This window comes from Camelina sativa, chromosome 10 (genome assembly GCF_030686135.1).
Source record: "Camelina sativa cultivar CO46 ecotype springtype chromosome 10, ASM3068613v1".
Taxonomy (NCBI): Eukaryota; Viridiplantae; Streptophyta; class Magnoliopsida; order Brassicales; family Brassicaceae; genus Camelina; species Camelina sativa.
The window spans coordinates 25,719,338-25,730,433 of record NC_141889.1 but is presented as its reverse complement, the minus strand read 5'-3'; the positions used below and the strand labels follow the sequence as shown (position 1 = coordinate 25,730,433).

At 37.5% G+C, this 11,096-nt stretch overlaps 2 protein-coding genes and 1 non-coding gene across 3 annotated transcripts; 1 reads left to right on the top strand and 2 right to left on the bottom strand.

The window, feature by feature from the left end:
- Positions 1 to 444: 444 nt before the first annotated feature.
- On the top strand, positions 445 to 550 carry LOC147937366 (small nucleolar RNA R71). The gene has a single exon (XR_015569741.1). It is a non-coding gene; the product is annotated as a small nucleolar RNA R71 (small nucleolar RNA).
- Positions 551 to 6,924: 6,374 nt separating this feature from the next.
- Positions 6,925 to 10,486, bottom strand: LOC147937365 (uncharacterized). The gene is made up of 7 exons (XM_087468333.1): positions 10,164 to 10,486; positions 9,503 to 9,582; positions 9,336 to 9,400; positions 8,108 to 8,970; positions 7,697 to 7,990; positions 7,334 to 7,615; positions 6,925 to 7,224 (listed from the first exon to the last, which is right to left on the bottom strand). Exons 5-7 carry the CDS (start codon positions 7,973 to 7,975, stop codon positions 6,967 to 6,969), a joined length of 819 nt encoding a protein of 272 aa, XP_087324459.1. The 5' UTR covers positions 7,976 to 7,990; positions 8,108 to 8,970; positions 9,336 to 9,400; positions 9,503 to 9,582; positions 10,164 to 10,486; the 3' UTR covers positions 6,925 to 6,966.
- LOC104720653 (uncharacterized) lies at positions 8,201 to 8,968 on the bottom strand. The gene has a single exon (XM_019230807.2). The coding sequence runs from the start codon at positions 8,966 to 8,968 to the stop codon at positions 8,201 to 8,203; it is 768 nt and encodes a 255-aa protein (XP_019086352.2).
- Positions 10,487 to 11,096: the final 610 nt, after the last annotated feature.

Genomic DNA, 11,096 nt, shown 5'->3' with positions numbered 1-11,096 from the left:
GATCTTGGGGATTTGCAACGTTGGTACTCCTGTAAGACAAATTGGGGTTTTGCCTTATAGGGGTTGTAACCCTTGTTGTAACCACCTTGATTCTCGACGTATTTGATCTCCTCAGATTGCTCACCCTCCCCATCTTGAACTTGGAAAGGGTCATCCTCAGCTACGAAATAGATGGTCTGCTGCTGACTTAGCAGGAGGCGGTCAAGCTTGTCATTGACATTCTTAAAGTCCCTCTTGTACTTCTCCTCAGACCTAGCGTCACCTCTAATTGTACGGTCATAATCTTCATTGTAGTTGCTGTTAGATTGGGCGAGATTCTCAACTAGTTGCCATCCTTCATCAACTTCTTTGTTCAGGAAATTACCGTTTGAGGCAATGTCAAGCAGCATGCATATTTTTGGGAGTACACCACGGTATAGAGTGCTCAACAGTGACTCGTTGCTGAACCCATGGTGAGGACACTAGCTCTGGTAACCCTTGAAACGCTCCCAGACTTCACAGAATGTTTATGAGCTCTTCTGAGTAAAACCAGAGATGTCATTCCTGAGATGTGCAGTCTGGCATTGGAGAAGAACTTCGCCAAGAATGCTTTCTTGCAGTCATCCCAAGTGGTGATGGAGCCCTTGGGAATGTTTTTCTCCCATTGATGAGCTTTATCTCCCAGGGAGAATGGGAAGAGTCACAACTTAAAACCATCCTCACTCACTCCATTGATCTTGGTGAGACTGCACAGACGGTCAAACTCGTCGAGGTGATCGAGTGGATCCTCCATAGGCAACCCGTGAAACTTGTTCCCTTGGATCATGGAGATCAGACCACTTTTGATCTCGAAGTTGTTGTTCTGCACGGCGGGAGGGACGATTCCAGCACGCTGAGTATGAGTGTTCGGTGCATCCCCAGCACCAATGTTTCGCGGCCTTGGATTTGGTCCATTAGGAGCGTCCATAGTGATGGGTGTGTGATGATCGGCGAGAAGACGAGTTGGGTGTGGTCTTTGTAGCCGATTGATGTTGTCGATAAGTGGAAGGAGATTCTGATGTCCTCTTGATCTGGTGTGCATGCAAGGTTGCAATCAATAGGTTCCTGTGATGCAAAACAAACAAGTAGACAACCAAAACAAGTCAGTACTAGTGACAAATGTAACAAAACTTAATCTTGCAATACTTGAAATCTTTAATGTAGCAAAGTAAATCCCAAATGGCAACGGCGCCAAATTGATACTAGGATTTTTGTGTCTCCTAGTAGGTTCAATTAACCTTATGCAGTTGTAATACTTAAGGTGTCAATCCAGTTGGGAAACTTTACTATCACTCAAGATGCAATCAGGATTTTACAAGTCAAGCAACTTCAAAGAGAGTGTTTATGTCTAACAATCCTAGAATGATAAAAATGCAAAACGGAAATGAACTAAAAGATTAGAAACGAACATGCATGACAAGAAGCGAAACTGAATGAGTAAAAGCAGAAAAACGATTTTAAACATGAACTAGATAGCAAGAACAGAAATGCAATATCAATCAAAAAGATAGAAGTCCTAAGGATGGGAGTAATTGATGTCGGCGGAGTCTCCTAGTCTACCAAGTGTTTAACATGCCACAAGCAAACTATCCCTAGACAATGAACATCACAACTTAGCTAATCCAATCTCTTGGTAAAAGCTACTCAGACTCAACCACTCCATACCCGGCTCTCGCTAGAGAAACATGGTTGATCAAGCATGACAAACAAGTTCATTCATGTCAACAAACATCCTAGACAACTAATCTCTTAGGCTAGGAACGTAAGTCTCTGGCACTAGTTGGTCAGACATTTCATCAAACATCTTTTGGGTGTGGAAATATCTCGAACCTAGTTCCAATTGATCAGAGAGAAACTAGCATTTCTAACACTAGTCCAGAAGGGAATCATAAAAATCAAAGCTTAAACACTCTACATCCTAAGATCCTCCACCTAATCTATCCCATCCTCAAGGACTACTACACTACTCAGATCCGAAAATCATTATCCAAGATACAAACACAGAAAAAATTGAAACAAGCATTATTAAGTTGATAAAAATAAGATGAACAACTTTTGAGAAGGAATCAAGTACAAAAACTGAATAAACTCGGAGATGTCGGATTACAAGTCTGAGAAGTTTTTAGGTGGCTAGGTTAACCTTAAGAACAAAAACGAAAATGAGATAAAAGATGAGATGTCCCCAAACCAAGACTTAACAAAATGTATATGTAGTAAAAACATGTTAATCCCTAAAACTTAAAACGACAAGATAGAGCGTCGGTTCGGGAATCTCCTGAAGCGTGTGAGACAGAACGTCTTCCTAACATGTGTGAACAAGTGGTGGCTCGATGGGTGATGGTGTTGGCTCGATCGGGTGGCTCGAGTGGTGGAGGGTCGAGTCGACGGGCAGCGGCTCGAGGTGGAGGGTCGAGTCGACGGGCAGCGGCTCGAGCTGGGTGTATACGCATCCACTAAAACGATGATAACTCTTGAACCACACCTCCGATTGGCTTGAAAGAAACGGCATTGGAAAGATGACTCAATTATCTATAACTTTGATGCAGACGTCAAAAGCTAAATCCCACTCGAGTGGAACGGCTCGAACGGGGTGGCTCGATCGACAGTTCCGGGAGTGTTGTGAGAATGACTCGAGAGACTGTTCCGGGAGTGTTGATGACATTCATTCCAGGCATGATGGATCGAGTGGGATGCTGGGGCTTCTTCCTGGGAGCGCGTCCAAGTCGGATGTCGGTCGAGTCACATGACGTCCATTCCGAGCATGCTTGGTCAAGCCGCATGCCCTAGATATGTATTATTAGGCAAAAGAGACTAAAAACAATGCAAAACAATGAGGTAAGAGAACAAAATGAATAACAAATGCATGATGAAAGTGTGTAAAATATATACATTTCAGATATCAATCAGGCTAACTTGTTATTGAGCTTTAGAACAAAGTCCAGACAATACTTCACTGTAGATAATGAAGATAAAGGGTGATAGCGGGTCACCTTGACGGATGCCCCTTCCTGGAGTGACTGAGCCTTTAGCTTGTCCATTAGGGATGTTAATATGGGTATGCAACACCTATTAAATGGGTATGTTGAATTAAAATAAACCCATTAAAATCCATTTTTGGGAAAAAGTTAAATGGGGTCCTATTAATTATATAGGTTTTATCACAAATAAATGGCTACCTCTGTGGACCTACTTATGAATATGAAACTGTACTTACGCATTACATGATCCACTGTTGATGCAAGCCCATTCTTTCAAAAGCCGCTTTAATGAAATCCCAATCCAGCCTATAAGAGGCCTTACTCATATCAGTTTTGACAGCCATAAAACATCTCTATTTTGCTCCAGAGGTTTTGAGATAGTGGAGAGTCTAGTGGGTGATCAGGACATTGTTAGAGATAGCGCCTCGGGGGACAAAGGCTGATTGGTTCTCTGAGATACAAGTATGTAAGACTGGTTTTAATCTCTTAGCTAGAATTTTTGAGATTATTTTGTACTATACTGAGCATAAAGAAATAGGTCTGTAATCTGACACCTTTTGCGGATTTGTGATTTTTGGGATGAGTCGCACATGAGTGTGATTTATTTTTTGTGGCAGGACTCCAGAAATGAAGAAAGTTTGGACTTCAGTGACTATATCCTTGTACAGAGAAACACACATTCTTCACTTCTATATCTGAAGGCAATTAGATGAGCTTGTCATTTATTTCTTTTGATATACAAGGATTGAGACCAGCTGTGATAATTGAATCTCTTTTACCCGACTGGGAGGTAAAAATGTGTTGGTAATAGTCTGAGATTGCAACAATGATCTCTTTTTCTTTGAAAACTAGTGCCCCTCCTTAGATTCAATTATAGAAATGTTATTAACTACTGCACGTCTTCCTTTTGTAAAGGCATGAAAAATTCTGGTGTTCTTATCATCGAGAGCTAGCCAAAGATTACGGCTTCCCTGTTTTCAGAAGGCTTCCTCTTTCTTGTAAGCTAAGAGAAGGTTAGCGTTTAAAAGATCAATAAGCTCTTGGGGTGCACTGTCATCCACCATTGCTTCCTCTAGTTGGTCTATGAGGTTAAAATTCTCTTTTTGGCTATTGAGATGTTGCTTTTTACTCCAGGTCATAATGGCATCTTTGCGGGATGAGATTCTCTCATCTACCTTGGAGTCTCCGTGTAAGTTCCATGCCTCGAGGAAAAGTTTTTTAACCTCAGGATTATCCTTTAGCCGTCTATCATAACAGAAAATTCCTCTTTTCTTTTTCTTCTTAGGATCAAAGGATGTAACCAACGGTCGGTGGTATGAACCTTCGCAACACAGATATTCACTATGTCTATAAGGGTAAGCAAGGATCTATTCACTATTTGTCATTACTCGGTCTAGTCTGCATCTGACCAAGTGGGAGTGACATTTTCCTCTCCAGGAGAGGAAATTCCCAGTATGTTTGAGGTCATATAAATCAAAAAAGGACATAAAGGATCTCAAATCCGAAAATAGCCTTCTGGCCTTGGTGGGCCTCCCACCTTTTCAGAGCTATGGATAATGTCATTGATATCGCCGGTAATAGTCCAAGGCAAAGCTCTAGAGGAAGTAAGTTCTTGTAGGGAGTTCCACACTTCCACTCGTTTAGTTATGTCTGGTTCACCATACAAGAGGTGGCATAGAAATATCTTCCTTTTGCTATTATTTCTGGTGTCAATGAAGTGTATATCAGACCTAATGGTTTCTACTTCCACACTCTGTTTCCAAAAAAGAGCAAGGCCTCCTGCTCCCGCTCCCGGAGAGAGTGGAGGAACTAGAAGGTGCAAGGGGTAATCCAACCAGAGAAAAGATTGTAGAACATTCTCAGAGCTGTTCTTGGCTCCATGAGGAACAAAATGTCAGGGAAAATAGTCTTTTGTATTTCCCTTAATCGCTGAACTGTCATGAGGTTCTTCAATCCACAATAGTTCTAGCTCACCATCTTAAAGGAAAAGGGGCAGGTAGATTCTGAAAATCCGCCTTCTTCTTCCTGGTCGCAGGAATAAGAGAGATTCGTGGGAGGCCTGAAAAAAGCAGGTTGGTGAGCAGAGTTTCCAGAAAGGACTAGATTTCTAATGTGCGAAGAGTTATGAGTTTGATTTCTGGAGAAGGGAATTTTGTTGTGTTTTTCTTGTTTGCTTTGGACGGTCCAGGTTTGCTTATAGATTTGGATTCTGGTCTTTTCTTTGGCAAGCCTTGAGCAAAGTTTTTTTTTTTTTTTTTTTGTCTTCGTGAACCGCAAATAATAATCAATGAATTATAAACAAGATTAATCAATGAATTATTCTCACAGTAATTGGAATAGCTTTAACGAAAAATATTCTTATTCAAATATTCTTCATTCACCTCTTATAAAATAAGGAAATAAAATATGTATACATTATTTTAAAAAATTAGAAACTTAAACCGCTATTTTATAAACCCAAACCGATATATAATTTCTTTCTAATTGTAAAATCTAAACCCTAACCATCTCATTTGTAAACTCAAACCTACATATGATTTTGTTCTAATTGTAAAATCTAAACCCTAACCATCTCATTTGTAAACCCAAACCGTCATATAATTTAGTTCTAATTGTAAAGTCTAAAACCTAACAATCTCATTTGTAAACCAAAACCGACATATAATTTTGTTCTAATTGTAAAATATAAACCCCAAACACCTCATTTGTAAACCCAAATCGACATATACTTTCGTTTTAATTACAAAATATAAACCATAATTCTCATTTGTAAACCCAAACCGATTTACAACCTCGTTTAATTGTAAAAACTAAACCAAGCCAATATTTAACTTTCTTTAAATAAAAGTATACATAATGTGTTTCCATATTTGTTTTGCTTTTTAATTTAATTTTCATTTATTTTTTAATAAAATATTAGATAGAACATCATGATTAGTTGAGAGGGGAGGGGGTGAATACAAAGGTTCACCCCTAGGGGTGAACCTAAGTATTTTTCATATTCTTTTGGTGTTACATAGATGGAAATTGTTCTTGCAAGATTTATAATTTTTTAAAAAAACTCAAAATGATAATTTTAAAAAAAAACTCATATTTGCACTTCAAAAACTCAGATTTTACTTCTTTTTGTTATCATTTTTAGATTTTCTTCGTTAAACTCTTTTACTCTACTCTATCTTTGATATAATGCAATTTTCTTTCATCTATGCTTTTATGTTTTCTGCAATGAGATCTGAGTAGTGTAGTACAGTTTCTAGGGATGGGATAGACAATTTTGTGTTCATGATCGGTTAGGATGTCTTACCTTTTATATTTATGTTTTATAAATTCCCTTCTAGATTGGTGTTCTTAATGCTATCAACAGACCGAGAGGTTGAGATTAGATCTAAGGTGTTTTACCACCGAGAGGTGTAGATGAAATGCTTGAATCAATCAATGCTAGAGATTTACTCACTTAGCCTAAGAGATTAGATGAGTAAGGGGTTTATTAACAATAATGGATCGGTTTGTATTGCTTGCTTGGTCATGTTTTTCCAACGAGAGTTGGGTAGGGAAGTGATTAAGGTTGATTATTTCTATCACGAGAGTGTTTTAACAAGATTTTAGAGATTCATTGTCTAGGGAATATCTGCTTGAGGCATGTAGGACATCCGTACTGGTTAGGAACACTTAGGAGTCGAGTACCCCATCCTTAGGAGCTTTCGTATTTAGATTTTTTACATTTTTATTCATCACTCGATCCCTTACCCAAACAGGTACACGATCACCTGCTTCGAGTATACCTTCGAGCTGTTCTTGTTCATCTTGTTTACTCGATCACCCCACCTGATCCTGTACTCGAATGCTTGCATCGAGTTCTTAGGTCGTGTGGTTCTTGTTCTTTTGCCTTCTTTTGCTTATTTTAGGATTGTTAGATTAAACTCAACTATTGTTTGGCTTGACTTGCATAGTTCTGATCATATCTTATCTGCTAGCATAACAACCATTTGGATTGATAACCCTTTGTACTACAACTGCATAGGGAATTGATACCCTGGGTGAAAATCCTACTATCAGAAGTGTTCTTCTTCTCAACCTTAATAGATTCCTTCTTCTCCAAGAGAGGAAGATTCTCTGATATCTCATCTTCTTCTTTCTTCTCCTTATTGATGACAGTGTATACCTTCCTGACCGCTCTTTGAACTGGATATTCATCATGTGATGTCTGCTTCATCTCAACAATCCATGACTGCAAGCAAACAGAACATTCAACAAACAAAAAATAGAAAATTAAAAATCATAGCGTGATAAGTAAAAAAAAAAAAAAAAAAAAGAACATATGCTAAAATGTAACTTACAGGTGCTTTACTTGTTCCCTCATCATCCTCAATGGTGTTCGAAGTGGCATCGTTTGGTATACCAGCATCTTTTGCCTCATTTCTTTCTTTCTCCACTGCTTTAATCCTCTCACTCATCTTCTCTTCTAACACAGTCATTTTCGTTTCAACAAATGTTTCAAATTTGCTCTCCAAAGCATCCATTCGACTGTTGAGGGTGTTGCCCAACTCAAAAATAGTCTCATTCATTTTTTCAATCGCCCTCCAAATATCAAAAGAAATTTTCTTCTCATCTTTATCTTCCTACAATAACATCTTTCTTAAAATCACAATAGAGAAAACAAAATTGGTAATAAAGTTAATTGAAGAATAATGAAACCTTACCTCCGTGTTTGTTACATTTTCTCCTTGTTCAGATTTAGGATCACTATCTGTCAATCTCTTTTTCTTAGGATTGCACCCTCTTTCGTCCTTCTCCTTAGCAGCTTCAACACTTCTTTTCTTCTTTTTTGAACTTATACCAACCGTTTTGACACAACTCCAAGCATCTAGAGACAAACAGTTATGAATGAGATCTTTAATGAGCTCGTCTAGGTGTGGATTCGTATGCTCATATGCGTCCAACCATAGAGGATACATTTTTTCCTCTAAAACATGAACCATATGCCTAACATGAACCTACAAGCCATGAATAAAGTGATTAGCGTTGGTAATAACTTTAAATTCACACAAATTATAACAACATGTCAAAAGTATGTTTTTCGATAATAATAGCAAACTAGCACCACTACTAACCTGTTCGTGCAACTCCTTCTCTTTTTTGATGAAGTTTGTGAAGTTGATACGTTTTCTAGATGATCGCCAATCAAGAAGTGGAGCACCAATCGTTTATGTCCTTCTAAACCCATAACTTTCTCCAATTCCAGTAACACTCTCATACAGCCAAATCAACATAGCAGGAACACACCCGTGTATGGTGTATGAATCTCTATCGTAGTCAACAATCTTAACAGAATTCACTAGACTACTAAAAGCCACCTGACCCCATGGATGTTTTTCAAAAGCAACTGGATCTAAAACTCTCTTAGCGGTCGCCAACGGGATTCTAGATGTATGATGAATTCCATGTATGCATACTGACAATAGACATAACCAACCAACCATCATTCTCTTATCAACATCCCATGCTTTGCTAAAATCAATCACCTTTAGCAGCTCACTCCACATAGGACCATCAAGGGTTGTTGGTATTTTCATTTCTTTCCAGAAATCATGGTGATCAACATCAAAGTTTTCTGAAGGGTCAAATGCATCACAATTTAAACTTGTTATCTCCGCAAACTCATTTAAAGAAAATCTAATTGGCCTATCATTGATCAAAGACCAAATCTCATGAATGTTGTTGATTCTCAGCTGATGTGTGAGTAGATAATGAACTCTCTGCCCAGCCCATATGTATTCCAATTCAACAAACTTTATAAACACTCCAAGAGATGATTCCTTCAGTTTATCCCACACATCCACCCCTAATCCTTCTCTCAAAATTCCAATTTTCGACACAAAACAATTGTGGTTCATGCTCCTATGTTGGAGAGGCGATTTCCCTTCTTCATAAAGTAGAGAAGGATATTTGATGCTAGTGCTTGAAGATGCCATTCCTAAAGATACAAAAAAAGAATCAAATGATAGGAAAAGGTAGCAAACAATATGATAAATACTAAATTTTGGAAACAAAAAGAAAATTGATGAACACAAATCTCTCATTTAGGTACCACAAAAATTGTTATATACTTCTAATCCAAAAACAAAAAAACTAATCTCTCATTTATAGAAATCAAAGAGAAATTGATGAACACAACAATTAAGATAAAGATAAATCATTCGCAAGTTGGGAGTTTTTTATTCTGTAAACACCACAAAGTACAATGCATCGTTCACCATGTGAGTTCTTATTATATATTACTGATGAAAAAAACAGAAAAGAACAGCATCCCAAATAAAAAAGCCCAGAAATTAGTTAAACCTGAAAATCAGAGCTGGAGGAATTCTGAACTTGGTTTCCTTTAAATTGTGCTTGGAACCGAAGATCTGAATCATCATAAATACAATAGAGAACTTAAACAGTTGATAAAAACAGATATGATGAATGAAACAGTGTGAGGGGGAGGAGGGAGAGAATTGAAAACTTACCGACGCTTGTGTTTGGATATGAAAGAGAGACGTGGAAGAAGGAGAAAGATCACGGGAGAGAGACAAGTGTTTGGCAATGGCTGCAATTAAATAAGTCAAAGAGAATCCAATAAGCAATGTGAATAAATCGACATAAACAATGATAATTATAGACACAAGAACCATTCAGAGACTAGAAATGCTTCTACTTATCGTTTACAATAATCAAGAATTGGCATAACACAATAGTGCCCAGAAGCACAATTCCTATCTAATTAGCAAAGACGTTCGGTGGTTTACAATTTTAAAAAAGTATCAAACAAATATGAATAATCTAATTGACGAATAGAGAGATTGGTGCAGGATTAATCTACAATTTTAATAGTATCGAGAGTACTATTGAACAAATCGACACACACAAAAATATATATAAATTTGAGACCATGATCTTAACTCAAAATTGAAGAAATCTACAAACAAAAAATATATCAATTTGAGACCAAATAATGCAATAACTCAAGACCCAAATGAAATCGAGACAAAATCTTATCATATAGACAAAATCGAGTTTGAAGTTCCACCAAAACTATTGAACAGCAAGACCCAAAAAAAACAGGGTTAATCTATAATTGCAAACAATTCAGTAATCGATTCTAATAAGGATTGATATAACAACACTCACCGCCGGACTAAATCGACCACCACCGAAACCACTATGGTTCTTATTACGCCGGTCGAAGATGAGAGCCAACTACGACCGTTTGTATGTGGCTGTAACAAGAGGGGACCAGTGATTGCTCTTCTAATTCGCCGGCGGAAAACCCGACAGATCGACAAATCGAGTTTATTTTGGTGTACGCCGGCGGATGTGTCAATGTTTTGGGTTAGAGAAATAAAAATAAATGATGTATGTTGGGTTTGTTTGGTTTGATAAACTCGATTTTTTCTCTTTTGATTTTTATTTCCTATAAATCTTTTTTTTTTCAAAACACCAAAATAGGCTTTTGGTAATTTAAACAGAAAATTGTGTTAATCTAGTTTTCCCTAAAGGGAATGTGTCAATCGAGCAATATTTTTCCAAATTTGTGTTATTCTGGTCTATTTTTACTATAAATATTAATATTCCAATCTTGACCAAAAATGAAAATCCTATCTAAAAAATTGTTTATAGCCCTCCAACTACCAAAGAGTGTAACACAATGAAAACAAATTTTAAATACAATATGCTCACACTAGTGTAATTGTTACAACAGAGTAATTAATCAACGTATCAAATGAAGAAAATTAGTTTATAATCTACAGCAAATGTAACAGATGAACAAGAAAGAACTAATTAAGCAGTTTTGTAATTGATCATTTAAACAGATGAAAGCCATTAAAGTGATTCACAAGAGGTACTACTTTCTATAATCGCTTTTCCATATTCTTGATCTTCCTAGACCAAGAACCTCAAATGAAGGGACCCATGCCATGGATGCACATGATGCACACGTCTTGGAGGCTTGGAGCGTAGGATCACTGACCTCATACAATGAGATAGAGAACTATAAACGAGACAAAGATGATCTTGAGATACAGGTGGGGCAGCTTTCTCTGGATTATGAGATATCAGCTA